Source organism: Meriones unguiculatus, chromosome 19 (assembly GCF_030254825.1).
Source record: "Meriones unguiculatus strain TT.TT164.6M chromosome 19, Bangor_MerUng_6.1, whole genome shotgun sequence".
NCBI lineage: Eukaryota > Metazoa > Chordata > Mammalia > Rodentia > Muridae > Meriones > Meriones unguiculatus.
In genome coordinates, this window is record NC_083366.1 from 34,451,512 (window position 1) to 34,477,618 (window position 26,107).

Sequence of the window (26,107 nt, forward strand, 5' to 3'; positions counted from 1 at the left end):
ACTGCCCATCAGTTTTAGGGGGCCTAGGTCTAGTCTATGCATGCTCTTTGGTTGGTGCTTCTGTCTCTGTATGCTCCTATGGGCATAGGTTAGTTTACTCTTTTGGTCTTCTTGTGGTGTTCTTGTCCCTTCCGGGTCCTTCTATCTATCCTTCCTCCCACACTTTTCCACAAGACTTCCCTAAGCTCAGCCTAATGCTTGGATGTGAGTCTCAGCTTCTGATTCAATCAGCTGCTGGGTGGGGCCTCTCAGAGGACATTTATGCTAGGTTGCTTCCTGTAAACACAGCAGAGTATCATTAATGGCAACAGGAAATAACAGGGTGTTGTGGTAGATGGGATGATCAGAGAACCTAAGATTTGAGCAGAAAAGGAAGGAAGGAAATTATGGAAGTAGAAAGACTCCAAGCAGAGGTAAGTGCAGGGGTATATACAAGATGTCAGTCATCTTGGACCTGACTAAGATAGTTAAGCTGATTCTCAGAAAGTTGTTGGGACTACTGCAAAGATAATGGGAGTGAACTACGAGCTGTTACTGAGCATTCCACAGACTGCTAATAGGACTTCCTCTGGGTTCTTAGTACAGAGAAGCTCTTGGAAGCTCTTGAATAGTGGAGTTTGTGATTTAAAGAAACCTTTTCCAAAAGAGATGGTGGTAGCCTGAGGGAAAGAAGAGAGGAAACTTTTGGGAGTGACTGTGATTAATAGAAGGGCTTTGAGATAAAGCCTGGGACCAGGGCATGGAGGAGATACAGACTTTTCAAGCCCTCACCATGGATTCTGGAATACAACAGAGTTGAGTATGATTAAAAAAAAAAAAAAAATGCATGCTTGTGGAAAATGAGATTAAGAAGGGAGCTGAGGAAGACTGAAAATTGTGGAGTTTAGGTAAGTTTGATGGGATGGGTGATGCAGACGATGTTACAGAGACCAATGTGGGGCAAGTCAGAGCCATGTTTTGAACAGCTGAGTTCAATATGTGTCCATATGGAAACCGGAGCTGGTCAAGGAAGAATGAAGACCAGGACACAATGATGGTCTGAAGTCAAGTACCAGGTGAGCTCACCCAGGAGTCAAGAGCTGAGGAGAACTGCTTACCACACCACACCACAGCATGTAAAGGTCTGTAGGCTGCTGGGTTCCAGAACGGAAAACTTTATTTTTGATTTAGAAGAAGAATCCATCGGAAGAATAAGTTCTTCTTATTACAATTCTGTAACTTCTTACTGATTTTAATTTTTTAATTAAAATGTCATGAAATGCTTCAAATATTGAAAATACTAAAAACAAAATAACTGGCACTCTAACCCCAATTTTGAACTTGGGAACGTTCTGGCATTCTATTGAGTTCATTTCAACTGCAAGTAAAGTTATGTCTACTCCACAAACCCTTCTTCCCTTTCCTTCTCCGTAGGCCTTAGAGAGTATCAGCCAGTGAACAACAGAAAAAGCTGCAACCCCATGCTCATCACAGTACTGTTGACAACACTTAGCTCAGTCATAGCTGGATAAATGGATAAGGAAAATACTGCACCTCCAGAGTGGAGGAACAGGAGGTGGCAGCAGCAGTAGCAGAATGGGGTGCCAAAATCACAAGCATCTGGGATAAGAGAGGTGGTACAGGTGGCCCTGAGAGGACCCAAGAGCCAGACTGGAGACTCGACAGTAGGTGACTGCAAACAGAGCTACACTGGTGGAAGCAGACAGGCACCACGTCACAAGAATTGATACCTAGTTGGGACTCAAGAAACCTCAGAGCAAGTGACACTAGACAGTCCGACCCTACAACTCAATATGGACTCTCCTCAACTGACAAACAGGACCCCACACCTCTGTGTACAGACTTCAGGATGACTGTGCATGTGGCTGGAGAGCTAAGAGCCCTTGTCGCTCTTACAGAGGACCCAGGTTCAGGTCCCTGCACTCACAGGGTGGCCCACAACCATCCGTTACTCCAGTCTCAGGGGATCCGATGCCCTCTTCTAAACTTTACAGCAGCAGGCACACATGTGGTGCACATAGACATGTGGACACATAAAATAAAAATTAATAAATCTTTTAAGTTTACAGGAACGCAAGTGAAGAAGACAGCTGTTGACATCCGTCTGGGCCCTGCACTAAGTCACTCCATATTGTGTAAACTGGTGTTTTTTCAGAGGGCCTTTCCCAGAGAAGCTCTATTTCACAAGCAGTTTTTACTCCATTTTGGGGATGGAGGATGACTGTGCACTTGGGTGGATCCACAAACACCACCATCTGTCCAGCAACACCCCTCCAGCACAGACTGATAAACAACTTATGCCCGGAAGTGGAAAAAGGTGCAGCCATATAAATTCATCAGGGTGAATTAAGACTGTAGGCATATTAAAATCATACCAGGGAAACCAGGTCCAAGAACTTATCAGACACACCAGAGTGAGGAAAGAGAATAACTCCTTCATCTGTACCCTAAAAGGAGTAGACACACACTACTGCAATGGCAATGGCCTCCACTGACCTGTCATCTCATACCTGGTGTGTGTGTGTGTGTGTGAAGGAGTAGACACACACTACTGCAATGGCAATGGCCTCCACTGACCTGTCATCTCATACCTGGTGTGTGTGTGTGTGTGTGTGTGTGTGTATGTGTGTGTGTGTGTATGTGTGTGTGTGTGTGTCAAGGACCACAGGCTCAACCCTTAGTCTCTCCTGTTGACATGGCCTGTTTAAGTGCCATTTATGCATCCTCCTGCTCATTTCTTAGTATCTGCTCTCCATCTGCCCACCCAGTCCAGCTCTGGACCTGCCCCTACCCTTTCATCTGGCCTTCTTTGCAGGGTTACTCTCTACCTCAACTCCATGGCAGTCTGCACAAAGTGGGAGTTTCTTCCCCGCATCTGACATTGATTCCTTATCTTATCAATACAGACTCTATGTGCATTTCTATCATCCTACTTCTGTAACCTCCTAGAACTCTGGTGCTGCTTTTGTCACCCTTAGTATCCACTCAACATACACAGACACACATAGACAGATAGACTGTGTGATGTGAGACAATATTACTAAGAAAGACTGGGATAAAATAATCCATATTCCCCTTAGCCAGACTACCAAGCAAAGTAGGATTGTCAGGCAAAGTACTGCCTTTGAAATCATCCTACCTTGTGAATGTATCATCTTAATAAATGTTGACACTGTGGAAAGACACACGTGTGTTCTAATATTTAGGCATAGTCTACTTATAGACAGATTTTTTCTCTGCTGTTAACATTGTGGTGTTTGTCATACCATCATAGCTACTATTGCAGTCAACTTTCTTCCTGAACATAAATACAAGCAAAGAAAACCAACCAGCAAAACTCATAAAACAAAACAAAACAAACTAAAGTAGTTGGAAAGAGCAAAAAAGCCACAAACTGGAAGTTAGACTCCATGAGTCAGAAAACACAACACAACACACACACACACACACACACACAAACATGAGACATACTTCCATTATTACAATGTCACAAGCTGATAGCCTCAGAACACTGGAAAATAAAGATGATGAGATAGCTAAGCTTCCAAAGAAAGAGTTTAAAGGACTATTGCAAAGGATCAAAAACCAACTTACAGAATCAAATAAACAATCAAAGAATTTGATCCAAGAATTGGAAAAGTTACTGAATTAATTCAAGATATAGACTAGTAAGTTAACAACGTAGGTGAAAGAATCAGGACCTTTGACAGAAAATAAAAATATAGAAGAAACTTCCACCTACAGATGACTCTCACCCTTCATCAAAAAGCATTTTTGCAGCAAAGGTTATTACAGCATTTCTCAACCTGTGGATCTTGACCTCTTTGGGGGTCTCACATCAGACATCCTGCTTATCAGATATTTACATCATGACTCATCAGAGTTTAAAAATTACATTTATGAAGTAGAAACAAAATAATTTTATGGCTAGGGTTTACCACAACATGAAGGACTGTATTTAAAGGGTCTTAGGAGACTGAGAACCCCTGGGTTCTTACATAGCCCTATAACCAATCAAAATACACAGAATATGTGACTGTGGGTTTCTTGAGTCCACATATACATATGTGGCTTGCTTGGTTATTTTTCTGTTTCTCTATTTCTTTGCAGAATTGTTCCCGGTATTTTTAATTTTAAATTATTTTTGAAAAATTTTACACAAGTATATGTGTGTGTGTGCACACACGTGTGTATGTGTGTGTATCCCACTGATACATATCCAACACATCTCCCACATCTGAGGCCCAAGGAACATCATGGATGAAGAGGTGGAAAGACTGTAAGAGCCAAATGTCCAGAAGAGCTACTGCAAGATTTCATATTCTAGATTTTATTGAAGGACAGGGAAGCTGCCTAAATAAGAATTGCATTAAAACAAACAAACAAACAAACAAACAAAAAACTAACTGACATGTCAATGAAGATGGGGAGAAATTCATAAAGTCCCATCCCTATATAAAATGCTGTAGGCAAGTATTGGCTGCTGAAACAGGAAGAATCCATTTCTTCCAGAGATGAGGCCCCTGATAATTTAACCCATCTTAAGTGGTCAGCCCTAAACACACATATATGATGTGAGAATCTCTAAATCCTCTCTCTCTGATGCATGCATGCATGCACACATATATATATTCATACATACAGATATATTAATTAAAGAAGAAGAGGCTATAAATTTGAGAGGAAGAGAAACACAGGAGGAACTGGAAGGTGAAGGAGTTATGGAAATAGGTAAATAAATACAGTACTTGTATAAAATTTTTCAAAAGTAATTTAAAATTAAAAATATTGGGAAAAAATTCATCAAGGAAATAGAAAAAGAGAAAAATAACCAAACAAAATTCTGGAAACAAAAGAATCAATAAAATAAATAGTGGGGAAGAAAGTTTCATCAACAAACAGAATCAAATGTACATCAGGTATTGTGGAGATCAAGCCTATATCATTCACAGAACTGTGTAAAGAAAAACAAATTCCAAGATGAGTAGGATACACTCAAGAAACCAAATCTAAGAATACATGGGAAATAGGAAGGAAGACAAAAAGCAAGGGCATAGACAAGCTTTTAATCAAATTACTGCCAATAATTTTCCAGATCTAGAGAAATGAATAGACATAAAATGACAGGAAACTATTAGAACTCTAAATAGAGAGGAAACTCTCCTTGACATATCATGGTAATGATGTTAAAAATAAGAAACAAATAGTACTGAAAGGAGAAGGGAGGAAGGGGACAAGGATTAGAACAAGGATGAGCCAGAGAAATAGCAGTAGAAGAAGGCAGAGGAAGAAGAGAAGGACAAGGAAAAGGTGGGTGTGGGGCAACAGCAATACAGAAAAAAAAAGTTCCCTGAAGAACATAGATGTAAAACTCTTTAAAACCAAAACTGAATTCAATTCAAGATGGCCTTAAGAACAACATACATCATAACCAAACTCTTGTACAAAACAATAAATGTAACCCACCATATTAACAGGCTTAAAGGCAGAAATCACACAATCATCTTGATAAGCACATAAAACTGAACACACCTTCCTTCTAAAAGTACTAGGAATAGGCAGAACACACCTCAACATAATAAAAAACTATATATGTGACAAATCTATAACCAACACAGTTCTAAACAGTAAAAAACTGGGACCATTTTCTATAAAATATGGCATGAGAAAAGGGTATCCTCCCTCCCCACTCTTCCTCATTAAAGGGCTCCAAGCCTTGGTTACAAGAATAAAAGACAAGAGGAAATACAAAAGGGATAAAATTACAAAGGAGATTTTAAACCAACCCTAGTTGCAGATGAAACAATTCTAATAATTAAAGGACCCCAGGGACTCCACTCAAAAACTTCCATAACTGATAGTTTCAGTAAAGAAACATACAAAAAATAAATAAATCAATAGCTTTAGTGCACACACACACACCAACAGTGAACTTGCTAAGAAAATACCCCATTTAGAATAGTTTTAAAAATATCTAGAAATAAACGAAACCAAGGAGATTTTAAGAAATTGGAATAGTGAAATTTTGAAGAAAGCATTGGACATGTTAAGATCTCCCATGTATCTGGACCAGCAGGGTTAGTATTAAGAAATCGGCTATAGACTAGAAAACAACACACAGATTTAATGCAACGTGGGGAGGTCACAGGGCAGCTTGCACGCTTTGGTTCTCTCTGTCTACCATGTACGTGTACCCTAGAAATCAGACTCAAACTTGTTGGGTTTGACCGCAGTCACCTTTACCTGCTGAGTCATCCCATAGGCCCCAAACGAAGTTTAAAAGGAAGACACGCTGAGCAGAGGCAGGCAAATTTCTCACTGAGGCCAGAGAGGTGCTCTGTGGAGCAGGCCTTCAGCACACGCTTCAGGTCCCCATCATAGAAGCGCATCTTCAGAAACAATCTGAGCACCGCACTTTTTCTCTTCTGAGTTCCCCCCCCCCTCGGGTCAACCTTGTGTTCTTAAGATGCTCCTGTTTTGCTTTGATTGCTTTATTTTGTTAAAGGAGTCGGTTTAGAAAGTAAGAATAACAGGAGGAGGAATTAACTGTTACAGAGAGAGATTAGAGAACGCTTTGAAATCTCAGCACCGGGTCCGGGTCTGTGGCTCATGTACTTTCTCTCTGATGTCTTCCTCCTCACCCCTTTCTTACTGAGGAGCTATTGAAAGGAAAGTTGGATCAACCAAGGTTTGGGGGGACATTAATGGTTGGTCTCAAAATTCTCAGACAGAGAAAGAACCCCACAGACTCTGGTCTTGCAGTCCCCTCTGGCTCCACTGCACTCTGTCCCTCTGCCCGCAAGGAGGCAGGAAGTAGTGCCCCTGGGCAGTGTTGTGTTACTCCTGGGTGATAAGCACCAGCTCTTCTACAGGCAGAAAGCCAGCACATGAGCTGTCCTTGCTGCTCACTGTTACTGTTCTGCTCTCTCATAGTCCAGTTATCTGTTTTATTTTGGAGTCCTCCCAGAACAGGCGGTGTTTGGATTTAAGCTCCAAAGAGATGACAGTAGACACAGCGCACATTCCACATCAGAAACCAGGAGAACATTTCAAAACGATGTGTTGATCAATGTCATCGTGGTGCTTAGGCTAGAAGACAAGATTGGTTTTCACGCCCCTAGTGCCTATCTGTGACAGGGTGGACCGCTTTTGGGCTGGTAAGATCCGTAGCACCCTTGACGAGTGCCATTCCCTTTACGGTGGCATGGTTTCCACAGCTGGGGAGACAGACTTTCGTTGTTGCTTTTGTGAAGCCCAACTCCTTGTGATTTTTATTTCTCTTTCCCAGCCTTCCCCGGGCCCGGAGGGAATTCGACAGGAAAGACTAGTAAGAGGGCAGAAAGAACTGTTGCAGATCACGTCTCGAGGCTACAGGCAAGAGGAAGATAAGGCCCCAGCTCAGGAAACTCAGGCCAGATCAGCGACTGATCCAAGCCTGTGCTTTCTAACCTCTCTGAGGAACTAAGAGCTTCTCACTCTCGGTAAATTATATACAGGATAAGAGTTCAAAATCAGAATCAGACTGAAGGTGACGATCCAATAAAGGCATTGGGTACCTAAAGGTCAGAGCCCCGTTTGCCTGTGGCCCTATGAAGCCTCCCTATTTGCTCGGCCCTTCTGCCCCCCTCAGCTCCTGTCTCCCTTAGTGGAGGCTCTGATCCTGCTTACAGTAGGTGCGGGGCCTCAGGGGTATTTCTTCCCCAGGGTGTTTCCAGCAAGGCCTGCACCCTCTGCCCACTTACCTTTGATCCTTCCCCATTTGCAATGGTGTGGTTTTTCTTTGGCCTAGGCTGAGCCTGCCCCAGTTTGTGTCTGTGTTTGTATTTCTAGGGCTTATCCCCTGCTTACTCAGGGGCCTCAGCTCACTGAGCCTTTGTAAGAGCAATTCCTTTAATTCATCTCTTTTAAAAAGATTGAAACAATCTAAGAAAAAAAAAAAAGAAAAGAAAAGAAAAGCAGTGTACAGGACACACACCTCAATGGAAAATGTAGTTGATTTGAGTGAAGTCAAGCAGCCTCACTTATCAGTTCTCCAGTCTGGAGTCATGTTTATTATTGTGGCCATCTTGTTACCCCAACAGTAACACTCTGGGTTTGGTTTTCATGGTAGATGAAGATACTTTCCTGCTTTTCCTGCTGATGGATTAATAGTCAAAGGTATACCTCTTTCATTCCCAGTGATGCCCTGTTTCTAGGAAAAGAGATTCAGATGATCCAAGCAGCCAGCCTGGCAGAAACCTAGGGCCATTTTTGTGAAGACTGACACACAATAGGTGATTCAGAAATAAGAGGCTTTTTGCACTGTTTAAATGACAGCTTTCTTTTCTATTTATCATCTATCTATCTATCTATCTATCTATCTATCTATCTATCTATCATCTATCTACTTTACATCCCTACAGTAACTGCTTCTTCCTCTCTTCCTAATCTCATCCTCCCTCCTTCCTCCCTCTTCTCCCTCTCCTACTCCTCAGAAAAAGGGATCCCTCCCCCCAACCCACCTGAGCACATCAAGTCGCCTATGAAAAACAGATGCTAAGACTCATAGTCAAACATTAGGCAGAGCGTGGGGATCCTTGTGGAAGAGTGGCTGGAAGGATAGAAGGACCGGGAGGAAACAGGAACTCTACAAGAAGACCAACAGAGCTGACTAACCGGCGCTCAGGGGTCCTTACAGAGACTGAAGCACAAACCAAGGAGCATGCATGGACTGGACCTAGACTCCCTACACAGATGTAGCTAATGGGAAACTCGGGCTTCACATAGGTCTCCTAGAAAAGGGAGTAGGGGCTGTCTTTGACAAGGACTCTGTTGTCTGATTTTCTATCACTCTCCCCTGGCGGGGGGGGGGGGGAGGGGGCTGCCTCACCAGGCCACAGGGGAAGAGGGTCCAATCAGTTCTGATGAGACAGCTATTTCTTAAGCTGTGTGGTTTCAGAGCCCATCTCCTTAGCCTGAAGCCAGCTTAAGCTTTGTTATGAGGCTCAGAGTTCTAGCTTCTTCACCTAAGGCTTGCAAAATGTTTATAGTGAATTCAAATGCCTTCCACAGATTGCTCTCATTCCCAGTCTGATTTCTCCACCAGCTGTTCCATGCCTGACTCATTGTCCAGATTTCTTTCTAGTGGTGTGTTTATTCCCTAGGCACCTACCATAATGCTAGGTTCACAGGTGTACAGCATGCATGTACTGCCTGTTCTTCTACTCCCAAGGACAAAAAAAATCATAAAATACTATCTTATGTGTAATTTTTCTGAATGCTAAATGCTTTGCCCTAAATTGGAAGATAGGGTATCAGTTGAAGGGTGCCAGGAATTACTTCACCTCTTGCATATGTACCTGGTATAGATTATATTCACTTTCAAATTAATTTAAAAGCCAGCTGTTATTTTTGGTATAAGTAATCTATGGTGGTGTCGCTTGGTAACAACATTTAAAACTCAGAGACAGCAAGCTGCGTAACTGGAGGATTGACATACAGTGCTTTGTGGTTATCATGATTTCACATCTTGAGCTTGAGTCGCCCCTGTAATTACATTGTCTGTAAGCACTTCATAAAACAGATGATATGGGGAAACAGTCTGCATGATCTACATGCTACAAGATAAATTTATATGTGTACATGTAAGAAACTTGGGTGATTTAGTTTTCCTGTTTGAATACAAGTGCCTGTATGAATCACAGCCCTGGAAGGCTGTGTTTGCGCATGAGCACCTGGCTGACCTACATAAACTATACAAAGGGCCGAGTCAACTCTGTGGTCATAGGTGGGAGGAGTGAGACCTGCAACCACACATGGATTCCATTTTCTCACTTTTCTTAGTCGTGAAGCGTTACGATTTTGAAGGAGTCAAGCCCATGTTTCCTTTCTCTTTCTCCTTTTCTTTCTCATCATGGAATTGAGATAGCAAAAATTTGAGCAGGGAGTGGCATTTCTAGACTTTACCAGGCACTTCCAAATTAAGTTTCGGGTTTCCATAGGAAGTCTGAAATCCTAAAAGCTTTCTTCAGGCCACAGACAAACACAAATAATAACTATGCAAATTAGAAGTCTTCTAAAGAATGCTGAGCGCAGGCAGCAAGGGTGTCAACGGGAAAAGAATGGGCCTCATGTGTTTGAGGACGTCTGACTGTTGACTGCTGAATGATCGGAGTACTAGGATGTGTTGGACTTGTTAACATACATCCACTAAAAACAGCTTATGTTCCTTCTGGGCAGAAAGACAACAATGACCTTTCCCCGGTTCCTTTGCAATTAGATTTGGGTTGTAAGTATGAATTCTATCTAATGCTATGCAAGCAGAAGCTTTATATGACACTTCCAGGCTTCCTCCCTTGCAGGCGTGGTCCCAACCCGCAGGCCTCATATATAACCTTTTACATCTCCTCCCCACTTTAAAGTAACATAGTAGAGACTTGGGTATCACAAGAGAGGACGATCCTGGGTGCCTGAAAGACTAATCGAAGCAACTATGTCTCACCCGTGATTACACTAGACCATGGCAAAGGCAATGGCGTGAGTCATGAAAAATTCACATTGCAACCTAACTGCACTTGTGGCAGAACTGAGAAGTGAAGTTTGAGAGGAGTGCCAATACTCCTCCCCCTTTCACTACCTCCTTTTTGCCCTCTTGGCTCTTGGATTCCCACCTAGTGACCACTTCTTAAGTAAGCTATAATGGCACCTTGGCATTGAACTTCCCAGCCCCTAGGATTATGAGACAAATGCTCATTTTAGATTACAGTCATTGGTATCCTCTTATGCAGCACACGATGAACCACGACATAGGGTTAAGCAACAAAGTGGAGATCCATTCCAACTAATGCATGCCATGTGTCGCCCAGGATGATGTCTGTGTGGCCTGCTTCCTGCACTGCTCAGCATCAACACTGGAGGACTAAAAGTGAAGAAATCTACCTCTTCTACCTCTTCTTAGGCAGGTGCTTTTTAGCCACACCTAATGTTTCTTCTCTCCTCTTTTCCTTTGTCCTAGCCACCTAAGCAATATACACAATACAACACACACACATTAGCATCTTGATACAGTCATCCTTTTCATCTTCAAAATGTCAAACAGTAAAGACTATTTGAATTCTAAGGGCATCTATTAGCCTTATTACTATGGACAAAAATTTTCTGAGGTAACTTTCTTTTTCTTTAATATGGAATATGTTTTCTCTGTCTGGTTACATAACAACTTTAAGCATATCTACTTGTAATAAGCTTGAGAGAAAAAAATTTTACCTGCTGCTCAATGTTTTTGTGTATTTCTTATCTCTGTTTCCCACAAGTCTTTTCATTAACCTCTCCATCATTCAACGAGTAATGTGTTAGTAGGAGTTCTTTTAGTAAAGGGGCCAATAAATATTCACTGTTTATGCTCCATATATGGAACCAACTAGGTGACCAGTGAATGCTGACTATTATTTTGAAATAAGATTATAAACCAGGAAACAAACTTGCTTTAATTCCTCAGAACATACCAGGGTCATGCTGAGGGAGTAGAACATCTGGGAGTCCTTTTCTGAGTCCATAGTTAATTGACACACATCTAAAATTGAAAGGAAATGACTTTGTAAAGTAAAATGCCACTTCATAGTTTCGCTTCAAAGATGAGAATTAGGAACAGGAGAAAGAAAGAAAGGAAAACTTGTAAGAAGCCCAATTTCTTCTTAAAGAAAATAAAGACCTCAAATCTACCCCTTCGGCCTTCTATGGATCGGCATTTGTAATAGTTAGATAATACAAGGACACTGTATTAGAAGGACACTGAAAGCTAGAGAAGACAAGGTTGCACATACTGAGCACAAATTTGAAACTATAGCTTCTGCTTTCATTCTCCAGTGTGAGTTTTGGAAATCCCCATAGTAGGAAATCTACTTGAAATATGTTTGCCTTTGGATCTATTTTTAAATAAAGGAAAAAAAAAATCCTCAGTGCTTCTGGCATATGTATGTACTAGAGAGTCTTAAACTAAGATATTAAGAGAGAAGCCTGGGAAAATGTATCACTGACAGAGAAAAATTCCAGAAGAAAAGTTAAGATGGATTTTCAAAGTACTAGTTAAGATCTAACTGATTTATTCACAAAGATTCTTTCTGTTATTAATTTATAAGGGGATGTTCTCAAGGATTCAGATAGAATGCATGGTTAAAGTCATGATGATGATGATGATGATGGTGATGATGATGATGATGATGATACAATAGCAATAAATACTGCTTACAAATAACACGCTCTAGAAAAATCTGAAGGAATCCTACTCTGGTGGTGTGTTATGTGAAATACTACAACGAAGGTCTGATTTTAAGCATTGTACTGCAATAAAAGAAATAAACACAGTGCTGGAAAATCCAAAAGATTCTAATTTCTCAAGAACTTCAGAACAAGCCCTCATCTAATGACATATCTGCATTTTCCCTTTCTTGTTTCCTGTTCCTGTTAATCTTTCTGGTGGCCCAATCCTATGTCATGCCATTGCTTTCATGACCTCATTTTCAATTTCATCCTCCTTCATACCCCTCTTAGAACTTCTCCGTTTCTAAAATGATCAGAATTCTATACATCGGTATATACCCTTCCAAGTGATAGAATGCTATCAGGCCCTTCAAGCCTTTTAAGGACTCTATTCATTTGCCATATTCCATTCACAAAGGCACCATTTCTTTCTCTCTATCTTGGTTGCATATGTGCTATCGGCTATGATACTCTATACCGTAACTTTCTTTTTCCCCATAGGCTTACTTGTATTCTCTCTCTCTTTCTCACTCTCTCTTTTTTCCTTGCTTACTTATAAACTATTCAACTGATTCAAGTACAAAAATCTATTATTTGTGTCATTGAAACTATTGTCTTAGACACAGCAGTTCCATATTTCCAGTATCCCTGATGCAAGAAAAAAAGGTGAGAAAAGAAACACACACTTGCAAAAACTCTTTCAAAGGAATGAGATCTGTGGTGATTATGATCTTACATCTGTGATACTTACGTCCTCTGATGACTGACTCCAGAACGGGCTCACTCCTGGTTCCCAGAATACAATTCTGAGATGCCCTTTTATTTATTTACCATTTTTTTTTCTTTCTTTGTTGCTATTCCTTCTCCTTCTCTTTTCCTCTCCTCCTCCTCCTTCTGCTTTTAAGTTTTTCAAGACAGGGTTTCTCTGTGTAGCCTTGGCTATCCTGGAACTAGCTCTGCAGACCAGGCTGGCCTTAAATTCACAGAGATCTGCTTTTCTGCTACTATTTTTCTCATTTTAACCTTTGAAAATAGGATCTTGGCAGGTATCCCATGATCTACATTTCTTTTTATTTTATTTCTTTTTCCTCCACTCTCTCATCCTTGTTCTTCCTTTCTTTACTTAAAACAAATTCTTCTGGTAATGGGAATTGAACCGACTGCCTCACATATGATCGTAGGCAAGTCTTCAATCACTGAGTTAACTCACTATCTTCTTCCTACTTCTTATTTTGAAATGGGATCTCATTAACTTGCCCAGGATGGATCTGAACTCACTCTGTAGCTCAAGAAGGCCTTGAACTCCTATTTCAATCTCTCAGATAGCTGATACATGTTCATTGTCTGAAGAAGGGCATACTTACAACTTTGGCCTTTGTCTAAATTCTCGTGACAGCACTTTGCCAGATACTTGATCCATAATTTTATCTTTTGGAAGACCACAAGAGCCTCAAAGTTCACTTCTAAAACTCAAATCCTCATTATTTTCTAACAGCACTTTGCCATGTAGTATTTTAAATAATTCAGAGAGTGACTAGCTTGTACTCAGTCCCTTTATTTTCACCTACTGGATGCTTAACTTTCTGTTTTCATGACTCCACCCCACTATGGTGACCCAGTTTGCACACCCCTGTAGAGCCTGCTTGCCGTATTCCTCTTCAGGCCAACCCATTATATTGCAGACACTGATTTCCTCATCTCTCTCTGTGGAAACTCCATCTTTGCTTATTTAGAGAACCCATTTAGTCACATTTGTGATTTTATCACTTAATATGAAGCTGAAAGAATCCAAGTACACATAAATAAGGTTTGGGGGTGGTAGATAATAAATAATTAAGGAAAGTTAGTTGCCTGAACTAGCCACAAAAAAATGAAGGAAGTTCCAACCACGTAATTCCACCAACATCTACATGTTAAAAACAGGAAATGAAACACTGGGTCACAGTTATAACCTCCACACCTCTCCTTTCAAGACAGTGAAGATGAATGCTCCCTTGTCAACTCCTACCTTTTTTCATACTTCTTTCCAATACCTTCTTGCAACTCTTATTTCACTTTTCATTTTTAGCCCCATCAACTCAGTTCCTGGATTTGGGGTTAAATCCTACAGCTATCACTGCCTAGTGAGGACCTCACCTACCAAGATTCTGTTAGTCCATATGTGGAGGGGACTTTTGCATTTAGATGCAGTGGGCTTGAGATAGCACTGTGGCCTAAGAAGAACTGGGGAAGAACTTAATGAGTCCAATCCCACTGTCTGGGTTGTATTTCCCTAAATTGTTATTGAATGTTTCAATGATAAAAATTTAATCACTTATGGAATGTAGTGTTTCTGTGTGTGTGTTTTAGAGAGAGGGGAGGGAAGAGAGACAGCATAATATATTATATATTATATAATATATAATATATATGTAATTCCTGAAAAAATGTATATAAAAAAGCAGATACAGGCTTTGATGCAGTTGATTAGTCTGTAGGTACAACACAACTGGAATTAAAATCAGGTACATTCTCCCAAAAATTTGTTTTTAAGAATCACTGTTTTCAAACATACATTGCCAAATTAATTGTAAAGGTCAACTTGATAAGATTTCAATTCATTCAGATCAGAATCAGGAATGGTCATGAACTACCTATGAGCACTTAGCCATGCCACTGAGAAGAGCACCTACCTATAAGAATAACCAGAATAACCAGAATGAGAGGTGAGCAAGATAGCATTGCATGGTTTCATCCTCTGCCTGACTTAAAAGTGGCTTACATTCTGTTTCTTATAAAAAAAAATCTCCAAGAGACAACAATTGCACTCGTGAAGAGGAAAACAATCTGTTGTAATGACACACACAAGAGACATTTCTGCATAAAAGAAGGGAACTGAGCCACTCCAGCCTCTTAAAGATCAAAAGGCCCTTGGAGGAATGTTCTTCTTCATCCCCGGCTCCTTATCCATACCCACAGCTGACTGGCATCCGTATTAGGCTTGAGCAATTGAAGGACAAAGAATTTAAACCAACTGGGCTTTCTGAAGCTGCAGAAGAGTAAGGCTTGGGGAATGGAATCAATGCCCCCTGGGAGCATGGCTGGATGTATACCAGTTGGGCAGCAAGGGAGAAAACAGTGCCCAAGCATATGGCTACTTCTCTTCAGATAATCCAGGCTTGGCTGAAGACAGTTACTGAAGATCTAAAGCATCTCCATTTTCCAGAAGGCTGTTCCCACTTACTTCTCCTGCCCAGACTTCTGTTGTTGCTGGGTGTCTGAGGTCCTCCATTTTCTGGTGAGGCCAGAGGCCAGAGGCCAGAGGCCAGTCTCATAGATCAGTCCTGAAAAGCAGCCTTGGAATGCAGCAGCTGTCATAATTGGAATCAACCATGAAGTCTCTTGTGCCTTTCTTGTTGCCAAATACAGTAAGAATGGGAGATGGATTAAGGCCATTGATGGTGGCCAGATGACACTTGCATGGTAACTCAAACTACTTTGAGTTAACCTTGTATGATTCTGAGTTTCTGTCTGGTTATGCAGCTACCACCCTAGACCCTTGTCAATGGTCACAGTTCTTATCTGCATCTCAGGTGGCTGACCGTCTTTTATTGTTCAGCCTAGGAAATGGGTAATTCACTTGTATTTGCCTTGGAGCCCTCCTTCCTACTAATCTTTCCTCCCTACCTGCCCTGTCGTTGACGGTCCATCATGTGATGCTTCACCTCAAATGTCCTTATTCTACAACATGAGGCTTCAAACTATGTCATTTATCTTTGAAAAAAAAGTACATAGAATTAGTCTCTAAGTTTCCAATGATTCTCTGCAAATCCTGGGTTATGGAAAAAAAAGAACACTCTACTTCAACTGCTCCTGCCTTGACAACCACCACAACTACCTCACCGTTTGGTTTATCTTAAGCGCAGGCCCTTGTGCTTAGTGATTTACATATATGGACCAGTTTAAACTCCACAAGCTTGAAAGGTAGGTAATGGTTAGACTTCTTAATTCCATTTTGTAGAACATGAAATTGGTCTAAAGAATTGAAGCAAGAGACCACCAACTGTGGTGCTTTAGAAGTGAATGCAAAATGGGTTAGAAGTCTCTGGAGCATCTATCCCTCCCAGCTCAGAGCAGCCAGGCAGACCTCCTGGTATCTGCTTCAAACAGCCTTGTTTGTTCACTCCAAATTACAGCAAATATACAACTATTCTCTTTTGGAATATAGTCTATAATAGCTAAAATCAACTTATGTGGTGTTTAAATGGTTACATGTATATTATCAAACTATTGTAGAAGCATTTAAATGGAGTTCTTCTCTGGCTTGTTCTAAAACCATGGTTGGTTGGTTGGGTGGTTTTTGTCCGTGTAAATTATCATTTAAGAAGCCTTGGAAATGTAAAGCATAGAGAACGGAAAGCTCCTTGGAATAGGGCTTGCATCATGAAAAGCTACTTTGGGAGTCTTCCAAGAAGCATGGCTAGATATACTTCCAAATCCTCAAACACTAAACACCCAAGTGAAAACCATTATGTTCAGTGAGATCTTATTTGTATGAAATAAATCCAGCAGTATTGACAGAAGCTTGTTCTCACAAATTTCCACGTGGTCCTGAACAGCCATTACAGGGTTTTATCAGACTCACGGTGAGGAGTTGCAGATGGTCAGTCTTCATTTCCCACTTCTTTTAGAAAATGTTTCATAGAACAAAGGCTACTCTGGATAGCAAAAGCAATTTCTTCCTTACGAATTCTCTAAAAACTAAGATTCCATTCCGGGCAGCCTTCGCCATCCCCCCTTAGCTACCATTAGTATGTATATCAAATGCATGCACTAGAATTTTTATATTAAAAAAAACCCCAAAGGAATATGCCTATTTTTTTATGAAGACATGGAACAGATGACCACCATTAAGTCAACTAAACAGAAGAACTATTCATCCCTGACAGTGAAGGTGTTAACAGTTCACTAGGCTGGATATCTGTCTGCATGATACCCAAGTGTTCCTCTCCCATAGCTCAGAGGAACATGAGCATTGAAAGAAACCTTTAAGAAGATTCATAAGTGTGTATGTGGGCCTCTGTGCATGGAAGCAAGTTGTCATACTTTCAGCTGTTGTCTGCTGAGGGAATGTCAGCTTGGGTTGATGAGAAGACCTCCAACATATTTGCTTTCCAGACAGAGAAGCAGCAAACAACGCTTTTTCATCAAACCCAAGGAACAAAATTTTCATGTCTGTTTTGATGAATGAGCTATTCAGAAGCAGTGAGTTCATGTTTTTTGGCATTCAGAAATTGGTAAAGACTCATATAAATAGTAAACAATACTTTTTGGCTTCATGTCCCAGCCCAAATAGTATGTTACATGCAGCCAGCCCCATTCTATCCTTGAACACACCCGTAGTTCTCACTTAAGTAAATAAAAGTTGCATGAAGATTTCTGGGGAACTGAATTAAACTAAGGCTAAGAGAAATGAGAAATGTTGTGCAAGAGAAATGAAAGCCATGAGTTAAGCCTTCTGTCTATGTCTTGGGCTTGTGAGTCATTAAAAGCAATACATTTTTTCTTTGCTGTATATTTACTAGCATGCCTCAGTCAGGCACATTAAGTAAGTAAGTAAGTAAGTAAGTAAGTAAGTAAATAAATAAATAAATAAATAAATAAATAAGAAAAAGAAAGAAGAGAAAAACTGAACCAGGAGCCAGTAAGTCCTATAACTAGCCAAGTGTCTGAAGTCATAGTGTAAAAAGACAGAGTCCTTTTCACTTCTGAAGGGTGCTTTCGTGTAGACACAGCGAAGCTGACCACAAATAAAAGTGAAAACAGATCCAGAATAAATACAGCTAGCAATGGAAAACAAATGAATTCTGGAGTTCAGATGGAACAACACAGGTTTCTGTGTGCCCCATATTCTGCTCCTCACTCCAATTTTTTTTTTTGGCATTTCCAGCATTATTAATGGAATTAAATTATTCCACATGGGTGAAGAATTGGTCCCATGATGCCAACATTTTATTTCTACACTCAAGCTGGGAGAAAAACGGGACAATACTCTGACAAAGCCACTGCTATTTTATTGTAACAGTTTGGGACTTGGCCACGGGCACCTAGACACCATTCTGAACATATAAATGACAAAGGACTTTGAACTTGAGTGCCTGATCATGTTTTCTAACATATGTTTTCACTTAAGATATTCAATCTTTGAGCCACCCACAACACAACATCAATTCTGCTTGAAGATAGTCCTGTGTATCTCTCTCTGTGTCTCTATCTCTCTGTTTCTGTTTTTTTCTCTCTCATTTGTCTCTCTCCCTCCACTATGTCTCTCTCTGTTTATATCTCTCCTTCTACTTCTCCCTTATCCCCCAACCTCTTTCTCTATTTGAGAAGAGCCTGGAAAGTTACAGTATTAAGAAAAGAAAGATGACTAACCTCACAATTTCAAAGCTTACATACAAAACTTGATGTTAGAGGTATGGTATTCTTGGATTCTTTCTCTCAAAGCTCATATTATCTAAGAAATATTAATTAATAATTTATTGTGTTTTGGATACTCTTCTAGGTGCCAGAGAAACATTAATTAGCTGAGAAATGCCAAGTATCCATTCTCATGGAACTCCCACTCTACTTGCAGGAAAAAAAAAAAAAACCTAACTCAATACCTTACTTTGAAGTTTAGTATTTGCTGAAGCTTTTAGTTAACATTCCTTTTCTTTATTTATACCCAATGTTATATTTGTGCACAGTATTTATAATGCTGATAAGATTTCATTTTGGAGAGTTTGAAAAAGAAAAGGCCCATATTCTTTTCTAGGGAAGTTAAGTCATTGCTGAAGTTGATCAGCATCTTTATTACAAAGAACAAACTGCTATTGTTTTGTGTCTGTAAGCCATATAATGATGGATACTGATATTAAATTTATTAAAGTTGTTTTTATTGGTATGTAGCATAAAGTATGGAGGCAAGTATCAATTAATCTTCAGGCAATAAGGAAAAAAAGAGAAGGAATGACATATAACAGAAGACCTTAATTTTATAGTTAAAAATAAGTGTAGGCTCTTATTCAATCCTCCTAACCAATTGTTATTCTATTACTCTTCTTAAAATGGCTAGCTATAATAATCTTTAAGCTATACTGAAGTATAATTACTATAAGAAACATAACTAAAATGTAAATAAAATCTACAGTTTTTATTTTCTGGTGGAAAAATGCTAAAGTGTAGAAAAAGAAAGAGCAAAAATAATAATAAAATCTTCTCTTCCAGTTCCATATAAGCAACATATCAGCTGTCTGGTACCAAAATACCCAGATATCTATGAAGAGAAGCATTGCCCCAAGAAGAGGAGGGCTGGGTGGTTTCCAGATACACAAAAAGAACCCTTGGGGTGGGCAGCTTCTGTAAATGGTCACTGTGTTGACGTTAGATGGTCCTTCTCATCTTCCATGGCTTCGTACAAGGCTCTACTGCTCACGACATGTAAGTAGGACTCTCTGCGAAAGGTGTTTACAAGGCTTTAAAGATGACGTCGTGGAAACTGTAAAGGTTTTATAGTCTTAACAGAAAACATTGTCCATCATGAAAGCCAACAGGGATCCAAAGAAATAGTAAATGTAAACCCAGGAATAGAGACTGACTTTAGGGATTTTTAAAATGACATTTTGGTGATGATTAAGCTGTACAGTCAGAAGGGAAATAGTTGAAAAGGAATGGTTTTGTGTGCATGTGTGTCCATGTGCCTGTGTGTGTCTAACTCTCTCTCTCTCTCTGTGTGTGTGTGTGTGTGTGTGTGTGTGTGTCTGTGTGTTTATGTACATGTGATGACCACACTTGGGGAATTTCTATTTGGGAATAGAGAAAATATCTATTCATCCATTCTTTGCAACAGTGCTACTTGAAGCATATCTCCAAGTAATTTGTCTGGTCTAGTTTGAAATGACTAAGTGATGGACCTACCAAAATTTTCCCAGTGAGACTATTCCACAGTCTACAAATTTTCACTGTTTCCTCTAATTTAGCTTAATTTTTTTTCCTGTTTCAAATTACTGTCTCTTTTTAAGAAAAAAAAAAAAATCTGCCCTTTAACTTCAGTTATATGGAAAAATTTACTTTCATTTTGCTCATAGAGACTGTTTCTCTCTGGGCCAGTCTAGCATTAGGTAGGAATTGGGGCCTATACCTACATGAATTTTCTGTCATGTTCAAAAGCGATATATAAGTAGGTCTTAGCGGTAAATCCTCATCGGATGCAACTGTGGGGCATTTTGATTCTATATAGCATGATTTATAACAGCCTGTGCATGAAGTATAAACTATACCTTCAGGCTTACTGAATTCTAACAACCAACATGCCCTGTACATAGTGCAGAGGGAGAGTTCAAAGTTCAGCCCAATTTGAAATGTCCTATGGCTTTTCATTTGCCAAGCTTATCTTTTAAAAACTGTTTATTTTATTTTATTTTAATTTTATGTCCATAGGTATTTTGCCTATATATGTGTGAATGCCTGGTGCTCATGGAGGCCAGAGGAGGGTATTGGAATCTTTGAGTCTGAAGTTCTGGGCAGTTGCCACGCAGATGCTGGGCTTTGAACCCAGGTCCACTGGAAGAGCAGCCAGCACTCTTGACTGCTGAGTCATTTTTCAGCCACCCCCTTCCCAAGCTTACTTCTAAGAGGCATGCATTGTTATTTTCTCTAATTTCCAGAAGTCTGACCCATGAAACAGCTTTCCTTGCCCATGAAAATGGATCTAAGTGACAGATTTCTGTACCAGATCACATCCACAAAGATCACAGAGAAAGACATTTAGGATAAAGCTTTAGATCCTCTCCACTTTCCACTTAGTCTGTGCATGTAAGCCCGAAGTCTCCACGATGCTCTGCATTGTTGGAACATGCTTACACAAATGTAGACTCTAAACCTCACCAAGGCTTGTTGAACTTTCCTCAGGGAGAAGATCAGCATAGTCTCCTGGGAACTTGGGTGCATGTTAGAGCCATCCTTTTGACCCCATACATTACAGTATCACAAACTCAATATTTCTCTTCTTCCTGGTATGAGTCTTCCTTTCTGCCTATCTGCCTATCACACACACACACACCCATACACTGTAACATTGCTGTAAACATCATTATGGTGTAAGACCATTCCTAGGGTGACTAAAACAAATGTTTACTGACTCCAGTAGGGAATGGATGACAGACTAATGAACAGGTACCACCAAAGTCCAACTTGTTAAACAATGATTTTATTGGGGTTAGTAAAAGGAGCAGAAGTGATCAAAGACTGCTGTCTCACTATCACTGAAGACCTAAAGACCAGCTTGGGTGGCAGCTTATGATAACTGTAAACCTGGAGCTTACTGCACAGCCTGCAGGCAGCTTAACAAGTTGGTGTCCTTTCTTGGTGGCTTGTTTGTTCTCAGCCTCTTCCAGGGAGTTTAGCTGATTTCTGTTTCTTCCAGGCTGCTTGGCTGGTTTGAGCCTCTTCTAGTCAGCTCAGCTTGTCTTAGCGTGACTCTGGAAGTTTTTTCTGCTTATATGCTCTCGAGGAGGGAGGGGCCTAGTGAATCTAGTTACTTTCAGGGACTTCCTGAACCTATTTTGAGTTGTCTATTTAACAAACTTCCCTGTATGGTGGACCACTTTACCTCCCTTCAGAGTCTAAAGTTTAGAACATCCGTTCGTTTCATCTTACTGTAAGCATTATGTGTTATGAGGTTCCCTCCAAGATGACCAATTTTAATCTCATAGGAAACTGCCGTACAGAAGTTATCTGCCATCATTGATAATGCTTGGGCCAGGTGTCAAATCATTAAGAACCTAGACTAGACCCTGGACCTACTTGTGAATGGGCCTTGTATCTTAAATGAGAGGCTGACCTTTCTCCATCTGGGTGACCTCATCTCTGAAGTACTTAAGGTAGCAATAATGCCACAGTGGTCATATCAACATGTGTTTAACATAATGTCTGAAACAAAGTATCTTATAATTGTTCTTAAATTGAAACTGAAACACACCCTCTAAAGACAATAACATCCTTCAGATTCCCTGCACATCTTGCCTTGAAGAAAACAAAGAAATAGAACACAAGACTCTCTCAAGAGCTATGACATGAAATGACAGGAAGCCTGGTTTCTACTGTATGCACATTCAACAGCAAAACCTTTAAGGGAAAACACAATTTAAGAAATAGTCCTTCTCAAGACCTGCCTACCCTCAGACAAGCCACACCCACCCTCCAGGGCAGGACAAAGCAGCACCAAGACCACAGCTAGGAAAACATCATCATGACATAGAGAAAGGAGAAAGTCCCATTATTTAGGCTGGGAGGCAGGAAGGAGTAGGTGGACACTCAAGACCAGTATCAGTTAGAAAAGACACAGATGTTCGTCTGGAGCACAGCGCCCTCTTCAGGTCCCAAGGATCGTTGCTGTAGCTCTGTGCTTAAAAAAAAAAAGAACTTTCCTACAGAGAGATTCTGAATAAAAGCCCGCTGATTTGATGGGTACTGGCCCTTCCTATATCGGCTATCTGACTTTTCTTGGGACAAGTTTGCCACAGTAATGGCTGCAGGCTCTTATCACTTGCTTGTTTCAAAAACTTCTTTCTCTGTATTTTCCAGACTAGTGTCAAGAGTAAAGCTTCTCCATGCCAGGTTTGCTGCAAAGATAAGTCTACTGCCACAATCCCCGCAGCCTTGACTGACAGTTTAATAAACGGCACGATGACAAGATTCAAAGCCTGAGTTTTCTAATGGGATTGCTCTCTCTCTCTCTCTCTCTCTCCCTCTCTCTCTCTCTACCTTTTTCTCTCTCCTCTCTATTTGACAAGATTTACAGATTAGCACTTCTGAGATGTGGACACACGCTGTAAACTTAATCCTTGGCAATTTCCTCCTTACCTCAATAACCTAAGATTTTTATGAATGGAAAAGTCTTCACACGTCCATTACCAAGCACAGTTGTCTCTGCCTTATGCTGTCTCAATTTTTTTTTTCTGGTTGTTTAGGTGATTTCCTTTAAGAAAATACATTTCTGTCAATTTTCACACAGAATGCAAATAATCCTAATACTTTTACTTCAAAAACTTTTAAAAGGAATACTTTTTTCCCCAAGCAAAAATCTATTAAATAAAAATAGGCTAGGGTCAGAGGGAAGGGGAGGAGGCCCTCCCCTATCAGCGGACTTGGGGAGGGGCATATGGGAAGAAGAGAGAGGAAGGGTGGGGTTGGGAGGGGATGAGGGAGGGGGGATACAGCTGGGATACTAAATGAATAAACTGTAATTAATAAAAAAATAAAGAAATTAAAAAACATCTTTAGGGTTTTATATAGCCTTGACATTAGGTTTATTCGTTTTTTTTGTTTTTTTTTTTTGCTTTTCTTTTATTCTTTTAAGGTTTGTTTGTAGGGTTAGATGAGTAAGAGATTCCAGTTCTAGGGAAAGAAATGGCTTGATTGTGCACCAAATGCTGTGGCTGTCCCCACACTCTTCTCACGGGATAAGGCAGCTCATGCCTGGCAGCGTTGCAGGTACCCTTGATCTTACTGGATTTTGTTGAAGCCTATCATCTGTCCTTCGCAGTAGAAGTGCCGGTCCTCAACGTGGCTATGAGGCTTTTACGTTTGTTAAACAGAATCTATTTAATGCTTCTGAGTCTAAAGCAATACTCTTGCTCAACAGGTATTGCTGGTATCATTTGGGTGGTTTAGCTCTTAACTAAGAACCAAAAATTACTATGCTTGTGGAGCTAACACTTTTGAGGTACTGTTTGTACCACAAGCTTATTTTAAAAGAATAAATTGATATGTCAGCTATTAAAATATTATGCTAACAAGCAAATTCTGATTTGTCTTTATTACTGTGAACAAAGAATTTCTACATCTTCTCATATATCAACCTACCCAAGAAGCTAAAGGAAAACACTTTATCTATCAATCAATCTATCTATACAGTTTTCAGAAAAACAAAAAATCAACAATTGTTGAACAGAATTTATATAAAAAAGATCAGAGTTTTTTATTGCTATAATTAAGTTATCTATACAAAGGCTGAGCATAAAAGAGAGTTAAAATATGGAACTAAAATCAAAAACTAAAGATGCCAGTAAAAAGATAATAGTAAATTACCATATGCATTGATAATTTATAGAAAATGTAGTTATAAACAAGAATAGGGCAGATTAGAGAATTAATGTAGATCTGGTGATCTCTCAGAAGGACAAATGCCTGAATTCTATGTGAGGAACAAGGGGTCTCTTGCTGCATGTTGGGAGGTTACTTACTTTAAGCAGAGGAAATAACACAAAAGCAGAGAGCTGCAAACAGCTGAAAGCTATATCTAAGGAGTATTTGCAATGTGCATCTAGGATTCAGGAAAGACAGGCCAACTCCTGATGATGAAGTCCTTGCATTCTAGTCTGTGAAAATATAAACTTTGACCCATAAGAAAAGAACATATAGGGAGTAGTCAAACATTAAAAAGCCTAAAATATTATGGGCACTTCCAACTTTCATAACCAACTCCAAGCATTACAGCATTTGGCCATTGCTTTGGGCCAAGGTTGTGGTTAGTGTGATCTTGTGAGCTTGGTCACAGTAAAATGAGATGAGAAACAGGTTCTGACCCAGAGGCTGTGCATAAAAAAGTCCAAGCAGATGACATGGGCAATGGCCGAATGGAGAAAGGGGATGAATTGGAAAAAGGAGGGGAAAGGAAAGGGGAAGGGAAGGAAAAAATGAAAGGGAAGGAGGAACGGGAAAGGAAAATGGGGAAAGGGAGAGAAGAGGAGAGGGAGAGATAGAGGCAGGAGCTGGGAGAAGCAACCAAGAACTTAGCTGGAGAAGATTATGCAGCTGCAGAAATGCCCACAATTACTTTGAGGATCAATAGTCCACAGAGTGATGTGGAAAAAGTAAGTGGCTTCTTAGGAGAGTGCACTGCAGCAGGTTAAGGAATCTTGAGAGAAAATATAAGTATTTGAACTATTTTTCTATTTTCCTAAATGAAAAAAAAAAAAAAGATTACTTTGGACTTCTCAGTACACAGATTTTATGTACAAACAAAGCAAGTGTTTCCAATTAGAATGATTGGTGTAACTATAAAATATACTTTGTGCTATAAATTAATTCTTGCTTTTTAAGAGCCAGTTTTTTAGGATTAAGAATAATTTTCATGGTATGTTTTTAATATATACCAATACGGAATGCATAGAATTGAACTTTGTATAATCAAGTCTCCTCTCTTCCATACTGAACACAGGAAATTTCATCCTAACAGTTTCGTGAGTCCCTTCATAGCTCTGCAGAATGTAAGGTGGGTAGACTAGTTATGCCTCTCAGAAAAAAAATGCCTTTTTTTTCAGGAATTCTGGGGCTCAGTCTTAATACAGGGTTCATATCCCTGCCAACCCTGGCCCTTTCTACATTGCTCTTTGAACACTCCGCTCCGTCTACCCCTGGCTCACCCTCAGGGACCTGCCTCATTCAGCTGATGCTGCCCTCTGTTCTCTACCATCCTCTCTTGTCAGCACTTGCTTTATGCCAAGACTCTTGGAATTTTCGAGTTTTACTAGTTTAGAATCATAACACAAAGACAAACTTCTCCAAAATGTCCAAGACATATTAAAAAAAAAAAAAAAAAAAAAACAAAAAACAAAAAACAAAACACCCTGATGGGGTTTCCCCACCAGGCCACAGGGGAGGAAGATGAACTCAATCCTCATGTGAACAGATGAGCTGGGGTTTCTGGGCAGGGGAAATATTCTATGGACTAGGAGAGAGGAGATACAAAAGGGGATGCAGAAGGAAGGGTGGAACTGAGAGGAGAAGAGAGAGGGGCCTATGACTGAGTTGTAAATTAAACAAATTAATAAAAAATAAAAATAAA

General features: G+C 40.1%; 1 protein-coding gene across 15 annotated transcripts in view; it reads right to left on the reverse strand.

The window, feature by feature from the left end:
- The window catches only part of Sugct (succinyl-CoA:glutarate-CoA transferase), a 707,647-nt gene that overhangs the window by 38,123 nt on the left and 643,417 nt on the right, over positions 1 to 26,107 (reverse strand). For 4 of the 15 annotated variants that reach the window (XR_009587721.1, XM_060372774.1, XM_060372767.1 and 1 more), the window contains one exon: positions 11,484 to 11,551. The exons of the other annotated variants lie outside the window; for them this stretch is intronic. Coding sequence is in view for 3 of the 4 variants with exons in the window: in XM_060372774.1 (XP_060228757.1) it covers positions 11,484 to 11,551 (68 nt within the window). In the remaining variant the exon portion in view is untranslated. The remainder of the gene's footprint in view (positions 1 to 11,483; positions 11,552 to 26,107) is intronic. 15 annotated transcript variants of the gene reach the window in all.